Source organism: Jaculus jaculus, chromosome 5 (genome assembly GCF_020740685.1).
Source record: "Jaculus jaculus isolate mJacJac1 chromosome 5, mJacJac1.mat.Y.cur, whole genome shotgun sequence".
Lineage (NCBI taxonomy): Eukaryota > Metazoa > Chordata > Mammalia > Rodentia > Dipodidae > Jaculus > Jaculus jaculus.
The window spans coordinates 64,268,187-64,291,441 of NC_059106.1; the positions used below are offsets into that span (position 1 = coordinate 64,268,187).

Genomic DNA, 23,255 nt, shown 5'->3' on the forward strand with positions numbered 1-23,255 from the left:
GGCCAACACATAAAAAATAAAGTTTAAGTTCAAGGCCAGCTTGTACTACATACATGAGACCCTATGTCAAAAAGTGAGTCTGAGAGAGACTGAGACACTAAAACTCAGTTGTGCAACATTAATTTTTTTTTGTCCTTGTAGGTTGCTATGGTAACAGACTATGGAGCCTTTATCAAAATCCCAGGCTGTCGGAAGCAAGGTGGGTGCCTATTATCTTGAAATCAGCCCTCCCAGTTCACTCTTTTCTGGTATAATCTCTACCACATCACATCCTAACTGTAGGATCTACCTTTTTTATTTTATTTTATTTTTTATTATTTCCTTTTTTTAAAAATTAGTTTTCTACCAAAAAAAAAAAAAAAGATGGGCGTGGTGGCGCACGCCTTTAATCCCAGCACTCGGGAGGCAGAGGTAGGAGGATCTCCGTGAGTTCGAGGCCACCCTGAGACTCCATAGTGAACTCCATGTCAGCCTGGGCTGGAGTAAGACCCTACCTCGAAAAACCAAAAAAAAAAAAAAAAAAAAAAAAATTAGTTTTCTAGGATCTACCTTCTCACACTTTTTTTTGTATATTTTGTTTTATTTTTAGTGTGTAGATAAGAATACAAACAAGTAAAGGTTCATTTTCAGCAGATTTTTTGTGTGTATTGGGGGTTGAGCTCATTACTGTGTTTATGCTACATGTGTACCTTAACGTTGAGTCATAGTCTTGCCACATTTAATAGGTGGTAATTCAGAAGAATGATGCTCTCTGACTTGGGCAGAAGGCTAGGTAGATACTGAAGCCAGCTCCTCTCTAGATTTCTGTGGTTCTAAGCACGTCACTTGGCCTCCTTTGGAAATGTCTCTGAGGCTGACATAGTGAATTTTCTAGTGTGGCACATATGGAAACAGTATTGTAGCATGCATATATATGTATGGATTTTCTTTTTCTTTTTTTTTTTTTAATTTTTGAGGCAGGGTCTCACTCTGGCCCAGGCTGACCTAGAACTCATTCTGTAATCCCAGGCTGTCCTCAAACTCACAGCAATCCTTCTACCTCTGCCTTGCGAGTGCTAGAATTTAAGGTGTGCACTGCCATGCCCAGTTAGCTTTTCATTTTATTTTATTTATTTTCTATGAGAGAGAGAGAATGAATATTGGCACACTAGGGCCTCTAGCCACTGCAATTGAACTCCAGATGCATATGCTACCTTGTGTGCATGTGTGACCTTGTGCATCTAGTTTATGTGGGTTCTGGGTCATTGAACCTGGTTCCATAGTGTTCTCAGGCAAGCACCTTAACTGCTAAGCCATCTCTTCAGCCCTAGCTTTTCAGTTTTTTTTTTTTTTTTTTGGTTTTTCGAGGTAGGGTCTCACTCTAACTCAGGCTGACCTGGAATTCACTATGTAGTCTCAGGGTGGCCTTGAACTCACAGTGACCTTCCTACCTCTGCCTCCCCAGTGCTGGGACTAAAGGTGTGTGCCACCACACCTGGCCCCAAGAAAGTGAATCTTGATGGACATAGTGGCACACACCTCTAATCCCAGCACTTAAGAGGCTAAGGCCGGAAGATTGCAAGTTTTAAGGTAGTTTGGGCTATATTATAATAAGTCTGTCTCCAATTAAAAAAAAGAAACAAAATAGTTAATCTTAGGGTCTATGAAATTAAACTATGTGTGGTGGCTCAACCTGTAATTCAAGCATTCTGCAGGTGAAAGCAGAAGGATTGTTGTGAGTTTGAGGCCAGCCTGGGCTACTTAGTAACTTCAGACTAGCCTGGGCTATAAGACCCTGTCTTAGAAAAAACACAGCTGGGCATGATAGTGCACACCTTTAATCTCAGCACTTGGGAGGCAGAGGTAGGAGGATCACTGTGAGTTCAAGGCCACCCTGAGATTATATAGTGAATTTCAGGTCAGCCTGAGCTAGAGTGAGACCCTACTTTAAAATACTCACCCCCCCCCCAGAAAACAATCAATTGTGGGCTGGAAAGATGGCTTAGCGGTTAAGGCACTTGCCTGTGAAGCCTAAGACCTATGTTCCATGCACCAGCACCCATGTACACCAGATGCACAAGGTGGCAATGTGTCTGGAGTTGATTTGCAGTGGCTGGAGGCCCTGATGTGCCCATTTTCTGTTTCTTTCCCTCTCTCAAATCAGTAAAATGCTAAAACAAAAATAAAAAAGAGGGGATGATTTCATTTGTAAAGTGAGCAGGAGGACCAGAGTTTGGTTCCTTAGCACCCACACAAGTGCTGGATGCAGTGGTGGTACCTGTAATCCCATTGTTGGTGAGGCAGACAGGAGGATCCCTGGGGCTCGCTGGCGAGCTAGTCTAGCCAGGTGGATGAGCTCTAGGTTCAGTGAGAAACCCTGCCTTAAAAGAATAAGGTAGAGGGCTTGAGAGGTGGCTTAGTAGTTAAGGCACATGTCTGTGAAGCTTAAGAGCCCAGGTTCAGTTCCCCAGTACCCATATAAGCTAGATGCACAAGCTGGTGCATGTGTGTGGAGTTTGTTTGCAGTGGGTGGAGGCTCTGGTGCACCCCTTCTCTCCCCCCATCTCAAATAATAAATAATCGAAATTAAAAATAAGGTGGAGTACTGATGTCAGCTTCAGGCCTCCATACATGCATGTGCACATATGAACATGCATACATGCTCACCTCACACATACACAGAAACAATCTGAAACAAGGTATTCTCTGTTTACTAACACGGAAAGTTGTCCAAATTAGTAAGACTAATCTAATTGTACAATATTTATAGCCTATCCCTCCATTTAAAGCATGTGTTCTTATAGTTGTAAAGTAAAACACATTTTGAAGAGTGTCCAGAAGAATGTCCAATAAATTCTTATGGTGGTCACCTTTGGAGAGTTGGTTTGCTAAGGGATGGGTGGATGCACATGGAATAAGGACTTCCACTTTTCACACTTTTTTTCTAGTTGTTTCCTTTCCAACTGATCTCTGGGTAATAAAGCCATGCCCTTGGCCTTGGGGACTGCTATGCTGCATATGGTGTCTTCATATTAGAAAAGGCTTGTTGGTCGTTTTCAGGTTGGCAGTCAGTAATCTAATTAAGTTTCTCATTTTATGTCAGCTGGGATTTAAGGAGGTGGAGCTCATTCCCACCCCTTCAGGGTGTGCTTCCCTTTCTGTCTAAAGACAGATTTTCTTGTTAGTGTACTTGCCATGGATGCCAGTGTCAGTGTTACTTGGGCATTTATTTGACTCTTTGGGACCATGAGGAATAAAGGCCTGCTACCATTTAGTAGGCACTTTTCACTTCGCTGTGTCAGATAATGCCTTTGATAGTGCTGACAGCTTACAAGTGAATCTGTCAGTCTGACAGTTGTGCCAGACTCAGCCAGAGCTCAGGAAGCCACATAATTGAAACTGAATTTTTTTTTTTTTTGGTTTTCTAAGGTAGGGTCTCACTCTAGCTCAGGCTGACCTGGAATTCACTATGTATTCTCAGGGTGGCCTCAAACTCTCGGCGATCCTCCTACCCCTGCCTCCTGAGTGCTGGGATTAAAGGCGTGCGCCACCATGCCTGGCTGAAACTGAATTTTAACTTTGACATATTCTGTAGATCTCATGCATAACTTGGAGTTGACTTCCCTACAGTGTTAGCTTCTCCAAGGGGAGCATCACCAGTTCCACCCTGGAAGGAGTAAACAATGAGATAACTGTGGTCTGGTCAAAACTTTATGACTTTGATTCAATGAGACTCTAATCTGAATTTATTTCCCAGAATCTGATCTCAGAATTTTTATACTGCTGCTGAGTTGAAGACCCTTTCTTGATGTTCAGATTTGAGCAGGTTGTCTTTCAGTTCTCATAGTGAAAAAATAACTATGTGTTCATGACAATGTTATATATCTATTTTGATTGCTTTCTCACACTAACCAATTCTTTATGTCTCTGGACATACATACACACACACATACACACACACACAAAACAATCCAGCAATTTTGACATTATCATCCTTGAGTTACTATCAGATCTCACATTTAAAGGGGTTAAGATTCCATCCCCAGTACCACCAAAAAAAGAAAGAAAAAAAAAGGAGACAAGGCCGGATGTGGCAGTGCATGCCTTCAGTCCACTCAGGAGGCAGAGGTGGGAGGATAGCTGTGAGTTCAAGCTGGGCTAGAATGAGACGCTGCCTTCAAAAAATAACAACAAATGGCTGGAGAGATGGCTAACTGGTTAAAGGCACTTGCTTACAAAGCCTGATGGCTAGTACTCACATAAAGTCAGACGCACAAAGTGGCACATGCATCTGGAGTGTGTTTTCAGCGGCAGGAGGCCTTGGTGCACCCATTCTCTCTCTCTGTGTCTATTTTCAAAAGAGGAGAAAAAGAAAAAGGTAGAAGCAAGGAAAAAGCATTTTTTTAAAATTATTTATTTATTTGAGAGCGACAGACACAGAGAGAAAGACAGATAGAGGGAGAGAGAGAGAATGGGCGCACCAGGGCTTCCAGCCTCTGCAAATGAACTCCAGACGCGTGTGCCCCCTTGTGCATCTGGCTAACGTGGGACCTGGGGAACCGAGCCTCGAACCAGGGTCCTTAGGCTTCACAGGCAAGCGCTTAACCGCTAAGCCATCTCTCCAGCCCAGAAAAAGCATTTTTTATTATTTATGGCATTTTGGAGCATATAGTGGAATAGTGTTACCAGTTTATAGTGAGTTGATCTTTCCTTTTTTTCTTAACATTCTTATTCATTTATCAGAGAATGAGTGGAGAGTGTGTGCCAAGGCCTCCTGTCACTGCAGACCATCTCCAGATTCATGTATCACTTTGTGTATCTGGCTTTATGTGGGTACTGCAGAATTGAACCCAGGATGTTGGGCTTTATAATCAAGTGCTTTTAACCACTGAGCCATCTCCCCTGCCTTCTCTCTCTCTCCTTCTCTTTTTTTTTTTCCTCTCGAGGTAGGGTTTCACTCTAGTCCCGGCTGACCTGGAATTTACTATGTAGTCTCAGGTTGGCCTTGAACTCACAGCAACCCTCCAACCTCTGCCGCCCGAGTGCTGGGATTAAAGGTATGCACCATGCCTGGCTTATTTTTCTCTCTTTTTAACAAAGTATAATGTGAATTAATAATAAAGAAAAATGGGGCAATATGGTACTGGCAGACTTATATTTGAATTGTGTTTCAATTACTTTTGATTCAGTTTCTTTGGGTCCCATGTCCATTGATTCAGCCACTCCTAATCAAAAGTATTTTTCAAAATTACAGTATGTTCGTGAATGAAAATTCTCTGTAGAAATAAAAAGTAGTTTTCTTAATCTAATAAAGTTTCTCTAAACTTGAAAAAAAAGAACTCTTTAAGCTAGGTATGGTAGCACATGCCACCTTGTAATCCAAGCCCTTAGGAGGCTAAGGTGGGAGGAGGATTGCATGTTTGAGCCAATTTAAAAAAGGTTGCTGTGGTGGTTTGAACCTTCCCCCCCATAGGCTAATGTGTTTTTAATACTTGGTCCCCAGCTGGTGGTATTTTAGGAAGGTTAATGGGTATTTGAGGTATACTCACATAAATCTAACTTGTGTAAGCATAGCATGCGTCTGATTTTATGTCACATAAGTAATGTAGCCTTACTCATAGGGCCATGAAGAACAGTCAAGTAAAATGGTACAGTTAAGATACAACAAGCCGGGCATGGTAGCACATGCCTTTAATTCCAGCACTCATGAGGCAGAGGTAGGAGGATCCCCAGAAGTTCAAGGCCACCCTGAGACTACAGAGTGAATTCTAGGTCAGCCTAGGCCAGAGTGAGCCCCAACCTCGGGGAAAAAAAAAAAGATACAACAAACAGTAGAAGGGCTGTGGGTGTCACCACTCTGTGTGTGTGTGTGTGTGTGTGTGTGTGTGTTTTGACCAGGCTGGCCTGGAACTTTATCCTACTTCAGCCTGCCAGTGCTGAGATAACAGGTGTGTGCGTGCTAGCCTATCTGCTCTATTACTGTTTTCTAGATTGACTGAGCATATAATCTTTCACATTACAGTTGACACAGTCGAGTCAGGTGTTAGTGATGCAGGCCTGCACCCCAGCTATCAGGAGGTTCAAGCAGGACATTTGTTAGTAGAGGACTTACTTGCCTAGCATGCAGGAGACCCTGAGTTTCGTATCAGCCCTGGGGGGATGGGAGAGAAGTGTCTTAAGCAACTAGAGAGGTCAGTTATTTTAGACATGATTTCTGGTTTCCTATGGAATTGAGCCTCAAACCAGGGTCCTTAGGCTTCACAGGCAAGCGCTTAACCGCTAAGCCATCTCTCCAGCCCTGTTTTTTTTAATATATAGTTTTTTTCTTTAAAAAAATAGTGCTAAGCCGGGTGTGGTGGCACACACCTTTAATCCCAACACTTGGGAGGTAGAGGTTGGAGGATTGCCATGAGTTCGAGGCCACCCTGAGACTACATGGTAAATTATAGGTCAGTCTGAGCTAGAGTGAGACCCTACCTTGAAAAGTTAAAAAATAAAAAAATAGGGCTGGAGAGATGGCTTGGTAATTGAGGTGCTTGACTGCAAAGCCTAAGGACCCAGCTTTTGATTTTCCAGGTCCCACGCAAGCCAGATGCACAATGTGGTACATGTGTATGGAGTTTGTTTGCAGTGGGTGGAGGCCCTGGTGCATCCATGCCCTCCCTAAATAAATAAAATATATATATAAAAAAAAAAGCCAGGCGTGCTGGCACATGCCTTTAATCCCAGTACTCGGAAGCAGAGGTAGGAGGATCACTGTGAGTTCGAGGCCACTCTGAAACTACATAGTGAATTTCAGGTCAGCCTGAGCTAGAGTGAGACCCTACCTTAAAAAACAAAACAAAAAAATGATAAAAATATTTTATTTATTTATTTATTTATTTGCAAGTAGAGAGAATGGGTACACCAGAGCCTCTAGCTGCTACAAACTCCAGATATGTATACCACTTTGTGCATCTGGCTTTATTTGAGCACTGGGGAATTGAACCTGGGATTTTAGGCTTTGTAGGCAAATACTTTAATTGCTGAGTCATCTCTGTGTAGCTGGGGCTGGACCCAAATTTATGTACTTCAGCCAGTTTAAATTGTAAATTTTTAAGTTTTTATTTTTTTTTTTGAGGCAAGCCTGACAGACTGGCTTTTTTTTTTTTTTAATGTAATTGAACTGCAGATGTATGTATCACCTTGTTCACATGTGTGACCTTGTGTGCTTGTATCACCTTGTGTGTCTGGCTTATGTGGGACCTGGAGAGTCAAACATGAGTCCTTAGGCTTGGCAGGCAAATGCTTTAACTGCTAAGCCATCTTTCCAGCCCTAAATTATAAACTTTTGAATACTTGTAGATACTATTTCAAATGTTTAATGCCAAGGGTTTTCACCCTGATATTTGCTTTCCTTGGGAAACAATTTTAGTGATGATACTCTTTTTTTTTTTTTTATTAACAACTTCCATGATTGTTAAAAAAAAAATCCCATGGTAAACCCTCCCTCCCTCCCACTTTCCCCTTTGAAACTTCATTCTCTATCATATCCCTTCCCCATCTCAATCAGTCTCTTTTATTTTAATATCATCATCTTTTCCTCCTATTATGATGGTCTTGTGTAGTGTCAGGCACTATGAGGTCATGGATATCCAGACCATTTTGTGTCTGGGGGGAACATGTTGTAAGGAGTCCTCCCCTTCCATTGGCTGTTAAATTCTTTTCGCCACCTTTTCCGCAATAGACCCTGAGCCTTGGAAGGTGTGATAGAGATATTGCAGTACTGAGCACTGAGGTCACTTCCTTCCATCACCATGATGCCTTCTGAGTGATCCCAAGGAGACTGCCATCTGAAAAAAGAAGATTCTCTACCCAAAGTGAGAGTAGCATTAATATAAGGGTATGAACATTAAGAGAAGTGCTTACTGGGCAGTTTGATAAGTTGGGGGGACAAAAGGGCTGGAGAGATGGCTTAGCAGTAAAGGTGCTTACCAGTCCACTTAGAGGGCAATTGGTTTCCACCATGACAGATGTGCCACTATTGTGCCCATTGGCTCATTTGGCCTGGCTGACCAAATCTAAGGCTTGCAGTGCCCACTGTTGAGTATCTTCACTGGTGATTTCTCTTTCTCTCATTGAACTGCATGCAGAATGGCTTCTTGCAGCCTTCTGTCAGCTGGTCTACATGGAGGAGGTTATCAGCTCAGTTCCAGCAGGATTTCTCAGTGGTCTTGCAGCCCAAGTATGTGGAGTCTTCAGCAGTAGGGTCTTATCAAGTGATGATACTCTTGCATCAAAAGTACAAAGTGGAGCCGGGTGTGGTGGCACACGCCTTTAATCCCAGCACTCAGGAGACAGAGGTAGGAGGGTCGCTGTGAGTTCGAGGCCACCCTGAGAATACATAGTTAATTCCAGGTCAGCCTGGGCTAGAGTGAGACCATAACTTGAAAACAAACAAACAAAAAAAGGACAAAATGGAGCTGGAGAGATGGCTTAGTGATTAAGGTACTTGCCTGTGAAGCCTAAGGACCCATGTTCTACTCTCCAGATCTCATGTAAGCCAGGTGCACAAAGGTGTGGAAGCTCAGGGTCGCACATGCCTACTAGGTGGCACAAGTGTCTGGAGTTTCATTGGAGTGGCTGAGGCCCAGGCACGCCAATTCTCTCTCTCTCTAAAATAAAAAAAAAAGTCTAAGTACAAAATATAGGGCTGGAGAGAGGGCTTAGTGGTTAAGGCACTTGTCTGTAAAATCTAAGGACCCATGTTTTACTTTACAGATCCCACATAAGCTAGACATACAAGATGATGCAAGCGCACAAGGTTGCACATGGGCACAAGGTGGTACATGCGTCTGAAGTCTTATTACAGTGATCCTAGCACACCACTTCTCTCCCCTCCTTCTGTCCCTCCCTCTCTCCCTCCCTCCCTCCCTCCCTCCTTCTCTCTCTCTCTCTCTCTCTCTCTTTTTCTCTCTCTGGCTCTCTCACATTAAAAAAAAGGAGGGGCCAGAGCTGGGTGTGGTGACGCACACCTTTTAATCTCAGCACTTGGAAGGCAGAGGTAGGAGGATCACTGAGTGTTTGAGGCCACCCTGAAACTAGTGAATTCCAGGTCAGCCTGAGCTAGCATGAGACCCTACCTCAAAAACCAAAATAAAAAAGGCCAATCTGGGGCTGGAGAGATGGCTTAGCGGTCAAGGTGCTTGCCTAGAAACCCAAATGACCTAGGTTTGACTCCCCAGAACCCATATCAGCCAGATGCACAAGGGGGTGCACTATCTGGTTTGCATTTGCATTGGCTGGAGGCCCTGGCATGCCCATTTTGTCTGTCTCTCTCTACCTGCTTATTTCTGTATATCTCTCTCTAATAGATAAATAAAATATTTTTCTTTTAAAGGCCAGTCTGTTGGGCTTGTCTCAAAAAAAGAAAAGTACAAAATGTAAAAGGAACCAGGTGTGGTAGTACAGTCCTTAATCCCAGCCCTTGGGAGGTAGAGGTAGGAGGATTGTTGAGAGTTTGAGGCCACTTGAGACTATAGAGTGTGTTCTGGGTCAGCCTGGGCTAGAGTGAGACCCCACCTCGAAGAAAAACAAAAGTACAAACACCTTGGCCTGGAATTGTAGTCCAGTGGTGTAAACTATTGCCTAGTATATGCAAGGCTCTGGGTTGGAAACCCAACACCGCAGCAACAGCAAGAAAAGATAAAAGGTGTAATATTGTTATGCCTTTGTTTTTAAAGAATTTTAACATCTTGTATCTTTTCATTCTGGGGATCAAACCCATAGCCTAGTGCATGCTAAGCAAATTCTGTGACACTGAGCAACTCCCCTAGCCAAGCAGTTATTTAAAGAATTTTTGTTAGTTGATTGAGTGAAAGAAAAATTGAGACCATAAGATACATTTTAAGCTGGAAAGATGGCTCAGTGGTTAAAGGCACTTGCTTGCAAAGCCTACAGGCTCAGGTTCAATTCCCCACTATCCAAGTAAAGCCAGACATACACAGTGGTACATGTCTGAGGTTCATTTGCAGTGGAAAGAGACCCCAGTATGCTCATTCACTTTCTCTCAAATAATAAATGACTTTGTTATTTTTTTAAATTTTTATTTATTTATTTATTTGACAGGCGGAAAGAGAGAGAATGGGCATGCCAGGGCCTCTAGCCTCTGCAGACGAACTCCAGATGCATGTACCACCTTATGCATCTGGCTAATGTGGATCCTGGGGAATTGAACCTGGGTACTTTGGCTTTGCAGGCAAACACCTTAACTGCTAAGCCATCTCTCCAGCCCTGTTGTCATTTTTTTCAGGTAGGGTCTTACTCTAGCGCAGGTTGACCTGCAGTTTACTCTGTAGTCCCAGGTTGGTGTCAAACTCACAACAATCCTCCTACCTCTTTCTCCTGAATGCTGGAATTAAAGGCATGCACCAACATGCCCAGCAATAAATAATATCCTTTTTTGTTTTGTTTTTTTGAGGTAGGGTCTTATTCTAGTCCAGGCTCACCTGGAATTCACTATGTAGTCTCAGGGTGGCCTTGAATTCATGGTGATCCTGGAGTGCTGGAAATAAAGGCGTGTGTCAGCATGCCCAGTTGGTTTAGAGTTTTAAGTTAACTTACAGTTTCATTGAAAATTAAATTTTTCTGTTATATTTCTCACCATATATCTTTTTCCTTATCAGTCATTTAGAGTATAAGTACCAGATATACCCTATGTTTTGTTTTATTTTTATTTGTTGTGTCCAGGTCTGGTCCATCGAACTCACATGTCTTCCTGTCGTGTGGATAAGCCCTCTGAAATAGTAGATGTTGGAGACAAAGTGTGGGTGAAGCTTATTGGCCGAGAGGTAAAGTTTTTTACAGCTTCATGCGGTTAGAAAAGATTATAAAAAGCTGATTGGCTGTGGAGATGGCTGAGTGGTTGAAAGCACTTGCTGTGCAAGCCTGACCGGAGTTTGCATATCCACACATGACACCGGACACAAGTAGTGCATGCATCTGCAATCCAAACATGCCTTCCGTGCATCGGGGGGCGGGGGGGAGCATAGCCAGGAGAACCTGGAGCTCACTGGCCAGCTGGTGTGAGTTTGCAGCAGCAAACAGGAGGAACCCTGTCTCAAACAAGGTGGAAGACAAGGACCAGTGCCTGAGGTTGTCCTTACTTCCAGGGTGCTGTGGTGCATACGCACCCTACGCAAGGAGGCAAACACCGAAACAATGATAGTGAGGGCTTTAGGAATCTTATGATGGTGAATATGTAAATGTTAATTGTGGCTTATGTTTCATTTTTAAATATTGCCACAGTTATTTGTCTGCATCTCTTGGTTATCTGTCCTGCAAATGTAGAAAAAATGACAAGCTATGTAAATGTGGTACAATGAGAATATGTCTGTAAGAGTTCCTCCATGATGTTTATTTCATGTAGTAGACAAGAGGAAAAAAAGAAAGAAAAGAGCCAAAAAAAGAAAAAGAGAGAAAGAAAAAGAAAAAAAGAAGGAGATTTAATCTACAGGGTAGGTTGTTTTCACAAATTCCAATGAGTACCTGCCAGGTATACCTCAACTTGGCCTCCCTGCCCCCCCCCAACCACCAAAAAAAAAAGAAAAGAAAAAGACACAAAGAATTAATAGTAACTTTCTCTAACACATGGTACCATGAGTGTGAGGGAAGTGAGATCAGGATCTAGTTGATAGTAGCTCACTGAGGGCTGTGGGGAAGGGCAGCATGGGCATGCAAACACCCTCATCTGCTTTGCCAGGGAATAGCTGGGGGAAAGGCCATGAAAGCTATTAAAAAGCTGAAAAGGGCCAGGTGTGGTAGCACTTGGGAGGCAGAGGTGAGGTGGGAGAATCACTGTGAGTTTGAGGCCAGCCTGGGACTGCAGAGTGAATTCCAGACCAGCCTGAACTAGAGTGAGACCCTACCTCAAAAAAAAAAAAAACCTGAAAAGGCCATGATGTTGCTAGATACATGCTAGGTTTTGTGGAAACAAGCATGAACCAGAAATCAAGTGTGGTGATGCATGTTTATAATGCCAGCACTCCGGAGCTAAATGAGTTTAAGGCCATCCTGGGCTACATACATAGTGAGATCTTGTCTCAGAGAAAAATTAACTAGCTATGAATTAACTAGCGATTTATAAGTAGAAGAGACAGATTTTTAAAGTGTAAACAAGACATATAAAATAATTGCAAACTCTGAGTGCTACATTGCATTCAAACAATATCAAATATAAATTTAGGTAAAGTTGCTAGGAAAAGGCTGAGGAGATGGCATATGAGCTGGACCTAAAGGAAAAGTATTGTTCATATGAGTTGGATAAGAACATTCCAGGTAGACAGAATAGCTGATGCAAAGACCCTGAAATGAAGAAGGGCTTTATGTGCTATGGAAGCAAAAGAAGGCCAATATGACTAAAAGGCATCTTCATGCTGAGGGGAGTTCTGACAAAGTCCAAAGGAGAGCTGTTCTTTAGGTATGTTTAAAGTCATTGTAGGGCTAATGGATCTCTGAACCAGTACCTGTGCTGAACTTAACCTTCAGCTTTTATCTTCTAACTGGTTGCCTCAGCAGGCCTTGGATTTCCGAGCAACCATTTCTGTCTTTTCCCCAGAGATGGGAATGAGACAAAGGAAGATCATTTCCTACATTCTGCCATGGGGTCTTCCTTTACTGCTCCTTTGTAGTCACAGTACCTAGTTCAGTACTGTGTCCATTAGGAGTAGGGTTTGTTGTGGCAGTGCTCAGGTAACTATAGAGATTGGCAGTCTCAGTGTGTACAGACATTTTAGTGACTCTTCTTTTGTCTTTTTTAGATGAAAAATGATAGGATAAAAGTGTCCCTGTCCATGAAAGTTGTCAACCAAGGAACTGGGAAAGACCTCGATCCTAACAACGTTATCATTGAGTAGGTAAAAGGTTTGGAAGGGCTGAACTCTGACCCAAAGCATAGAATGCTGTAGTAGACTAGACTAAACTAGAACCTCTACCATTTGTAAACTTTGTGACATTAATGAGTTGTGTGGCCTTTATAACCTTTGGAGTTTATACATTTAAAGTGTAGATAACACTGCTGTTTACATCTCACTATGGAGCCCCTGGTTGCCTCAAACTCTGGATGTTACTGCCTTAGCTTCTTGAATGCTGGGATTACGGGTGCGTACCACACCTCACTTACTACATAGAGTTGAAACATGAAATGCTCACATACAAAACTCTAAGAATGAGTGTTTTACTAGTGGTGCTCTCTTGCCTCTTTCTGCTTCTGCACTTTAACCTGTTAGCCAGCAAGTATTCATGAAGTACTATTATTTTCCTCCCTAGTTATTTTTGCATTTGGTGCAGAAAAAGGTAACCTGTGCAGGGGGTAGGGTATTCTGGGAGCAATTTGAGTGGTATTTAGATTTCACGTCTTTTGTTTTGTTTTTCAAGACAGGGTCTCACTTTAGCCCGGGCTGACCTAGAATTCACTCTGTATTCTCAGGGTGGCCTCGAACTCAAGGCAACCTCTTACCTCTGCCTCCCAAGTGCTGGGATTAAAGGTGTGCGCCACCATGCTCAGTTTCCTACATCTTTTGAACATACCTTTCACTGTCTCTTCTGACCTTTAATTTCAGAATGTAAGATTTTCTGTTGACCTAGTGAAATTGTCTGGTAATTAGGGAAATTTACTGTTTAACTCCAATCCTTTCTTGGATTTCTAACCATAGGTTCCTGAATTCCAAGATCCTTTGAGTAATTTTGAGGGCTTATTACTCTAGTATTTCAAGAAAATAAATATATCTTCATGCTAACCACAATATTATTTGTTGGTTTTGGTGTTAAAACATCACGTTATTTTTCTTATGCTAATTAGTTTCCTTCTTTGGGTTCGAGGCCACCCTGAGACTACATAGCGAATTCCAGGTCAGCCTGAGTTAGAGCAAGACCCTACCTGGAAAAACCAACCACAGCAACAACAACAACAACAACAAAAAAAATAGGAACCAGGGCTAGAGAGATGGTTTAACTGTTAAAGGTCCTTGTTTCACAGCCTATTGACCCGGGCTTAATTCCCAAGTACCCACATAAAGGCAGATGCATAAAGTGGTGCATGTGTCTATAGTTTATTTGCAGAGGCAAGAGGCCCTGATGTGCCCATATTCACTTTCACTCATTTCCTTTCTCTCTCTTACTCTCTTTCTCAAGTAAATAATTTTTTTTTAAAAAAAAAGGTGCCAGAGTCTGAAGAGATTGCTTAGTGGTTAAGGTGCTTGCCTGCAAAGCCTAAGGACCCACATGCGTCTGGAATTTGATTACATTGGCTAGAGGCTCTAGTGTGCCCATTTTCTCTATATATCTGCCTCTTTCCCCAACCCCTTAAATAAATTGTAAAATAAAAAGAGGAGCCTGCTTAGTATCTAGCCTATAGTAACCATTTATTATAGGAAGCTATTTTAAATCCCTCTTTGCATTTTCCCAGTACCTGAGACAAACATTTTTTAAAATTTTATTTATTTATTTTTGAGCAAAGAAAGAAACAGAGAGAGAGGGAGGAGAGAGAATGGGCTCACCAGTGCCTCCAGCCCCTGCAAACAAACTTCAGAATGGCCTGGAAGTCACTATATAGTCTTAGGGTACCCTCAAACCGAGGGCAATCCTTCTACCTCAGCCTCCCAAGTGCTGAGATTAAAGGCAGGCAGGGTTTTACTCTAGTTCAAGCTGATCTGGAACTCACTCTGTAGCCTAGGCTGTCCTCAAGTACACAGTGATTCTCCTGGGCAACTTAGCAAGACCATCTCACAAATAAGGTAGAAAGCAGGGCATGGTGGTGCACACCTTTAATCCCAACACTTGGGAAGTAGAGGTAGGAGGATCACCCTGAGTTCAATGCCACCCTGCTGAGACTACATAGTGAATTACAGGTCATCCTGGACCAGAGTGAAACCCTACCTCAGAAGAAAAAAAAAAAAAAAAAAGAAAGAAAGAAAGAGGTAGAAAATGACTTGAGGTATTAGATCAGTGTTAGAATGTAGGCGTTGTATGCAAGAGGCCCTGGGTCTATTCCCTAGTACCAAAAATATGTATCTGTATATATAAACACATAAAAAAAATCTGTATACTTCTGTCTGGCTTCTATTGCTTATAAAATTCATCCATAGGGTTTATATTTATGAATAATCATTTTGTATAATTATTGTTTAAAGGGAACTTGCACTGTATTGCCCAGCCTGGTCTTGATCTCTAGCAGGCCTCCTTCAGCCTCCTCATTGCTGGGACTACATGGGCACTGCCAGTTACTGTATACAAAAATTAGAAAGGGGAAAAAACAAATGGGAAAAGTGAGTCTGTACTATCAGACATCAGAATAGTGGTTACCCTTGAGGGAAGCAGCATGACTAGAAATAGGCATGAGACAATGAGTTTCATAGTGACTGGGCATGCTCTGTTTATCTGAACACTGTTGTAAAAATTTAGTGCTCTTTTTTAACTTTTCACCTTTCTTGAACTTCCAGGTCCCTTTTCTGGTAAGCACCCCGCCTTATCTCAGCCCTGCTGGGCTAAGATGGTGGGGGACCCCTACTCCCACACGAGCTTTCTGTCCCCTCCTGCCTTCCACATGGCACAGCTCTCTGTACCTTCTTTTCACTTCCTTCTCTTAATCTAATAAGTCTGTTTGTCTTTTGGGGCATACCAGGGACTCTAGCCGCTGCAAACCAACTCCAGATGCATGCATCACTTTGTGCATCTGGCTTTACATGGGTATTAGGGAATGTAACCCAGGTCATTAAGCTTTGCAGACAAGCACCTTAACTGCTGAGCCATCTCTCTGGCCCTGTACCTAAGTATAAAAAGAAAAGAATTAAGTGAGCTATGAATATAATACAAGTATTCTTCATTCTCTGTTTTATAAATTTGATCATGTTTACTTTTTTTTCTTTTTAAAAGCTTCATCTTTATCTATTTATGAGAGAGAGAGAAAGAATGAGCATGCCAAGGCCAAAAGCCAAGGCAGATGAACTCCAAACATATATGCTACCATGTGTATATGGCTCACATGGGTTCTAGAGAATTGAACCTGGATGCTTAGGCTTCACAGGCAAACACATTAGCTGCTAAGCCATCTCTCCAGCTCTAGTAAAAGTATTTTTTATGTGTGTTATAATTTGGTCAGAAGTTTATGATCATTAGAAGTGCTGTGGTAATAAGAACAAAGAGACTTAATTCTAGCTGAGGGGCTCAGTGAAGACTTTTTAAAAAATAAGAGCTTTGATAGAGATTGATCTACCATATGACCCAGCTATAGCACTCCTAGGCATATATCCAAAGGACTCATCTCATTTCCTTAGAAGTACATGCTCAACCATGTTTATTGCTGCTCAATTTATAATAGCTGGGAAATGGAACTAGCCTAGATGTCCCTCAACAGATGAGTGGATAATGAAGATGTGGTACATTTATACAATGGAGTTCTACTCAGTGGTAAAGAAAAATGAAGTTATGAAATTTGCAGAAAAATGGATGGACCTGGAAAGTATTATACTAAGTGAGGTAACCCAGGCCCAGAAAGCCAAGCGCCACATGTTCTCTCTCATATGTGGATCCTAGCTACAGATGACTGGGCTTCTGTGTGAGAATGAAAATACTTAGTAGCAGAGGCCAGTAAGTTGAAAAGGAGACATAAAGGGTGGAGAAAGAAAGGGAGGAGGATACTTAATAGGTTGATATTGTATTTATGTAATTACAATGATTGTAATGGGGAGGTAATATGATGGAGAATGGAATTTCAAATGGGAAAGTGTGGGGGTGGGGAGGGAGGGAATCACCATGGGATATATTTTATAATCATGGAAAATGTTAATAAAAATTTTAAAAAAAATTGAAAAAAAAAATAGGAGCTTTGAGATGTTTGAGTATAGTTCATTGGTGAGATGGGAGTAAAGAGGGCAGCAGAACATTTCACAGAGTAGGATCTGCCTTAGGAAAAGCACTGAACCAGCCTGAGAAGGGGAAGTAGACTCATTTGGCATAGGTATAACTAAAGATGAGGATGGGAAAGTAGGTTAGAGACAGACTGTAAACGGCCTTGAATATCAAGGTAAGGGATTTGCACTTGATTTTCTTTTCTTTTTTATTTTATTTGCTTGAGAGAAAGAGAGAGAAAGTGGCTGCACCAGGGCCTCCAGCCACTGCAAATGAACTCCAGTTGCATGTGCCCCCTTGTGCATCTGGCTTACATGGGCATAGGGAAATTAACCTTGGTCCTTAGGCTTCGCAGGCAAATGCCTTAACTGCTAAGCCATCTCTACAGCCCTGCCACTTGTTTTTCCAGGAAGCCTATAATGGTCTTTTTTGAGGTAGGATCTCACTGTAGCCCAGGCTGACCTGGAATTCATTATATAGTCTCAGGGTTTCCTTGAACTCACAGCAATCCTTCTACCTCTGCCTCCCAAGTGTTGGGATTAAAGGCATGTGCCACCATGCCCCTGTAATGGTCTTTTTAAAAAGAAATATTTTAAAAAATTATTTATTTATTTATTTGAGAGAGAGAGATACAGAAATAGGCAAGGAGAGAGAGCACCAGGGCCTCTAGCCACTGCAGACAGACTCCAGATGCATGTGCCCTCTTGTGCACCTGGCTTATGTGGGTCCTGGGGAGTTGAACCTGGTCCTTTGGCTTTGCAGGCAAGTACCTTAACTGCTAAGCTATCTCTCTAGCCCCCTGTAATGGTCTTTTAAATCCATAAGTAAACTATAAAAGTTTTAGGATGTTTAGTATAGTAATTATATTTTCACATACATTATTTGTACATCAGTGAGATGAGGTCAAGTCTCATTAATAATCCTTAATTTAAAGCCTCATTCTCAGTGTAGGGAAAAGGGCTATATCATTGCCTGTCTTGTTCTACCCAGCACTTTTCTTTCTCTTTCTCTTCGCCACACCAAAAACAAAACAGACAAAGGCCCTTATCATAGAGCATTATTTTGTAGTATCTCTGGTCACATCTCTCTTTTATTTTTTTTTAATTATTTTTATTTATTTATTTGAGAGAGACAGAGGAAAAGAGAGAATTGCACGTCAGGGCCTCCAGCTGCTGCAAACCAACTCCATATGCATGCACCACCCTGTCATCTGGCTTATGTGGGTCTTGGGGAATCGAACCTGGGTCTTTTGGCTTTGCGGGCAAGCGCCTTAACCGCTAAGCCATCTGTCCAGCCCCCTCTCTTTTTTTTTTCCTTCCATAAATTTTGTTTATTTATTTATTTATTTGAGAGCAACAGACAGAGAAAGAGAGAGAATAGGTACACCATGGCCTCCAGTCACTGCAAACGAACTCCAGATACATGTGCCACCTTGTGCATCTGATTTACGTAGGTACTGGGGAATCAAGGTTCAAACCGGGGTCCTTAGGCTTCACAGGCGAGCGCCTAACCACTAAGCCGTCTCTCCAGCCTTTCTCTCTCTTTCTTTAAAAAATATTTTATGTGGGCTGGAGAGACGGCTTAGTGGTTAAGGACCCTGGTTTGATTCTCCAGGTCTCACGTAAGCCAGATGCTCATGGTGTCACATGCGTCTGGAGTTCATTTGCAGTGGTTAGAAGCCCTGGCATGCCCATTCTCTCTCTCTCTCCCCCTCTCCTTCTCTGTTTGACTGTAATAAATAAATAAAATTTAAAAATATATATTATTTATTTATGAGCAGAGAGAAAAAGAGTGGGTGTACTAGGACCTCCAGCCACTGCAAACAAACTCTAGATACAAATACCACTTTGTGCATCTGGCTTTATGTGGGTACTGGGGAATCAAACCTGAGTCATTAGGTTCTGCAGGCAGGTGCCTTCACTGCTGAGCCATCTCTTCAGTTCTCTGGTCACATCTCTTAAGAGGATCAGCAGTTAGTATTTTTCATTACAGGCAAGAAGAGAGACGGAGGCGATCATTCCAGGATTACACTGGCCAGAAGATCACCCTTGAAGCTGTCCTAAACACTACATGCAAAAAGTGTGGCTGCAAAGGTAAGGAAGGTGAAGCCTACATTCCTGTGTTTCTCCTTGCGGGCCCTCTGCTCTGAAGGAGCTGGCTCAGTGGTGGTCTAGCTCTCTCTGTTTGTTAACCAAGAGCACTTACATGCTGTTATTCCACCACGTGTACATCCGAGTAATGCTGCTTGCTTACGATGAATGCTGGCCCTGCAAGATACTGCCATTACCCACCCTTATGTACCCACTCCCTTCTGCAGCTGATGGATATACACTATCTGGGCAAAGTTCTGGTACTATTATACCAGGAGGGGTAAGAACATTAAATTACAATTAAAATTTATTTTACTTTTATTTATTAGAGAGAGAGGGAATTAGCACTCCAGGGCCTCCAGCAGTTGCATGTGCTTCCTTGTGCGTCTGGCTTACGTGGGTCCTGGGGAATCGAACCTGGGTCTTTTGGCTTTGCAGGCAAGCACCTTAACTGCTAAGCCATCTCTCAAGCCCCAATTAACTCTAAATTCTAAGCTACCTTAGATAACAGATTGAGTATATCTTTTTTTTAAATATATAAAGTATTTTTTTTTTTGAGGTAGGGTCTCATTCTAGCCCAGGCAAACCTGGAATTCACTGTGTATTCTCAGGGTGGCCTCAAATTCATGGCAGTTCTCCTACCTCTGCCTCCCAAATACTGGAATTAAAGGCATGTGCCACCATGCCTGGTATATGTAGTCTTTTAAAAACTATTTCATTTGTTTATTTGTCTATTTATTTACTTTCAAGCAGAGAGATAGAGAATGGGCATACCAGGGCCACTGGCTACTGCAAAACAACAAAAACAGCAGCAAAAAACTCCAGATGCATGCACCACTTAGTATATCTGGCTTCACATGAGTACTGGGGAAATCAAACCTGGGTCATTAGGCTTTGCAAGCAAGTTACTTAGTAGGGAAGTCATCTCTCTAGCCCTGACTGTTTTTGTTTGTTTTTGAGGTAGGGTCTCACTCTAGCCCAGGCTGACCTGGAAGTCACTTTGTAGTTCTATGCTGGAATCAAACTCTCAGTGATCATCCTATGTCTTCCTCCTGAGTTACTGGGATTGAAGGCATACACTACCACACTCAAAACAAATTTTATCTTAAAGGAAACTTACTGTTTTGTAATCAATGAGGTGGGTCTGGAGAGATGGCTTAGTGGTTAAGGCCTTTGCCTGCAAAGCCAAAGGATCTAGGTTCGATTCCCCAACAGCCATGTAAGCTAGATGCACAAGGTGGTGCATACATATGGATTTTGTCTGCAGTGGCTAGAGGCCCTGTCTCATCCATTCTTTCTATATATGTTTCTCTCTCTCTTTCAAATAAATACATTAAATTTAAAAATCTTTAAAAATACAATGAAGCCAGGTGTGGTGGTACACGCCTTTAATCCCAGCACTTGGGAGGCAGAGGTAGGAGGATTGCTGTGAGTTCGAGGCCACCCTGAGACTACAGAGTGAATTTCAGGTCAGCCTGGACTAGAGTGAGACCTTACCTCGAAAAACAAAACAAAACAAAAAAAATTAAGGAGGTGGAAATATATTCCTTCAGGATCCAAACTAAATCATTTTTTTTCTCACCTGTATCTCTTTAACTTCAGAGTTCTGAATACAATGCCCTTTTAGTAATAAAGGATATAGGATAGTCACTCTTTTAACCTGATTTCCTCAGGTTTCTCCTAGTCTTACTCATGTAATAGAAAGCTCTTTCATCTTAACTTTTTTTTTATTGGAAGTCTCTATGAAAGAGGCTGCCAGGTTCTCATTTTCAAAAGATCCCAATTTGTCATCTATTTTCCCTAGCTTCTGTTGACTGCTCTTTTCATATTTTTTGGCAATAACTGGTAGATCTGTGCCTTGGTTGAATTTGTGGTGTGTGTACTTGTGTGTGCATACAAGCGCATGCATGTGGAGACGTGAGGAGAACATCAGGTATCAGTACTCATTTTCCACATTATTTGAGGCAGTTTCTCGTTGCCATGAGTTTGCCAGACTGGCTGGCCCATGAGCTTCTAGAGGATTCTCCTGTTTCCACCTCCCATTTGCACTGGGAATACAGACACCTGCTATAGCATCCATCTTTATGTGGGTTTGGGGGACCCAGTCAGACACTCACACTTGTATAACCAGCGCAGCCACTGAACTGTCTCCCCAGCCCAAATTTGTGAATTTCAAGTCCCTACTCACTATTAGTGTAGAGGGAGAAGGGAAACATAAAAGTGAAAGAACAAATACCTCCTTGGGATTGTGGAGCATTCCAGATATTTAGGAAACTGCTGTTCCCTTTCCAGACCTCATCCACCTTCTGGACTCAATGGTGCCAACTAGTTTATTTCTAGCTTTTTTTTTTCCCCCCTTCAAGGTAGGGTCCCACTCTAGCCCAGAGTATCCTGCAGTTCACTATGTAGTCTCAGGGTGGCCTTGAACTCACAGCAGTCCTCCTACCTGTGCCTCCCGAGTGCTGGGATTCAAGGTGTGTGCCACCATGCCCAGCAGCTTTTTATTATCTCATGCACTTCCTCTCTGCCCTTGAGAGGGGTGCCCTGGAAGCTTACACAAAACCAGCTTGGAAAAAAACAAAAAAAAAACAACCAGCTGGATATGGCATAACACTTGCTGAAGGGCCCACTCACTAGCACTGTAGTTCAGGGCAGGTGGTACTTCAGCTTGTATCCAGCAGGTACTCATAAGACAGCAAATAACAGAAAGTAAAATCTGCCCTGGTCAGCAAACGTTAGACCAAAGGTAGTGAGTTTTGGTGCAGCTGAAAGAATACAGGGCAGAGAGGTATTAAACTTGGGATGTTAGCTTTGCTGCTGCCCAAACGACCTTGACCTACTTCTTAACACAAGGCTCTGCAAATGCAGAAAGATGGATTTCATGATCTCTAAAGTCTTTGCCAGACCTGACAATCTGTGAATGTTCAGGGCCTCTCGGTGACTATGCCTGTCTCTGCATGTTAGCTTGCATGCCAGTGCCCACCTCCTGCCAGCTGTCTTCCTTCAGAGTTTGGCCTCCCACTCAGCTCCCTCTGTTAAGCATCCGCTCTCTGAAGCAGCCTTTTGTTGTCAGGAACAAGTTCCAAAATAGATCTTCAGAAATTAGTAAGTCCCATTGCTAATGCAGGGCAGTGCAGTCTGCATGCTCATGTCTTCTGCTATTTCCAGAGCCTCACCAGTGTCTCCTGCAGCTCCAAGACCAGCTGCTCGCCTGCCTCTGGCTGAGTGAGCAGTGCCATCTTGAGGTGGCAAAAAATCTGCTCTGAATAAACTTAGTAATATCTCCTAAACCAGAGGACCCTGTGGGGAACATCCACCTGCTGAGGAGAGAAACTCCTTCCTCCCTCTCTTTTCTGTTTGTTTTCTGCAGGCCACTTTGCAAAAGACTGTTTCATGCAGCCAGGTGGGACCAAATATTCTCTGATACCTGATGAGGAAGAGGAGAAAGAAGAGGCAAAGGGGGCAGAATTGGAGAAGCCTGATCCCACAAGGAATTCCTCCAGAAAAAGAAAGAAGGTAAGCACTCTCTTGCCTTTATAAATCATAGTTATTGGAGGGAGTAGCTCAATGTCCCTTTAATAGAAATTTTAGAGATTTAAAATTGAATAAAATCGAAGAATCCCAGAAATAGGAGGATCACCGTGAGTTTGCAGCCAGTCTAAAATTACGTAGTGACTTTCACGTCAGCCTGACCTAGAACAAGAGCTTACCTTGAAAAACCAAAAAATAAATAATTAAAAGTAAAAGTGAATCAAAGCATCCTATAATCTTTACACAGAGACTGTAATTAGTTATTCTAATCTTTTTCCTAGGTAGCAGTATAAAAGTATTTTTTCATTTTTCTTATTTCCTAGTATCCTATAGTGTTCTTCTAAAGCAATATAAAAAGAAGTATGTGGCTGGAGAGAGGGCTTACTGGTTAAAGCACTTACCTGTGAAACCTAAGAACCCATGTTTGACTCTTCAGGTCCCACAACTCTTCAGGTCCCACGTAAGCCAGACACACAATGTGACACAAATGTGCAAGGTCGCACATGCACACAAGGTGGCACATGTGTCTGGAATTCAGTTACAGTGGCTGGAGGCCCTGGCATGCCAATTCTCTGTCTCTCTCTCACTCTTGCTTTCTTGCATTAAAAAGAAAAGGCCAGTTTGTTGGACTTGCCTTAAAAAAAAGAAAGAGCAAAAAGGGAGCCGGCAGTGGTGGTACATGCCTTTAATCCCCGCACTCGGGAGACAGAGGTAGGAGGATTGCTGTGAGTTTGAGGCCACCCTGAGACTACATAGTGAATTCCATGTTAG

The 23,255-nt window shown here is 42.5% G+C and overlaps 1 protein-coding gene across 1 annotated transcript in view; it reads left to right on the forward strand.

The window, feature by feature from the left end:
* Positions 1-23,255, forward strand: part of Zcchc17 (zinc finger CCHC-type containing 17) — a 69,738-nt gene that overhangs the window by 23,548 nt on the left and 22,935 nt on the right. Inside the window, exons 3-7 of the mRNA XM_045149514.1 lie at positions 142-199; positions 10,708-10,808; positions 12,777-12,868; positions 18,856-18,956; positions 22,324-22,469. Coding sequence (XP_045005449.1) covers positions 142-199; positions 10,708-10,808; positions 12,777-12,868; positions 18,856-18,956; positions 22,324-22,469 — 498 coding nt within the window. The remainder of the gene's footprint in view (positions 1-141; positions 200-10,707; positions 10,809-12,776; positions 12,869-18,855; positions 18,957-22,323; positions 22,470-23,255) is intronic.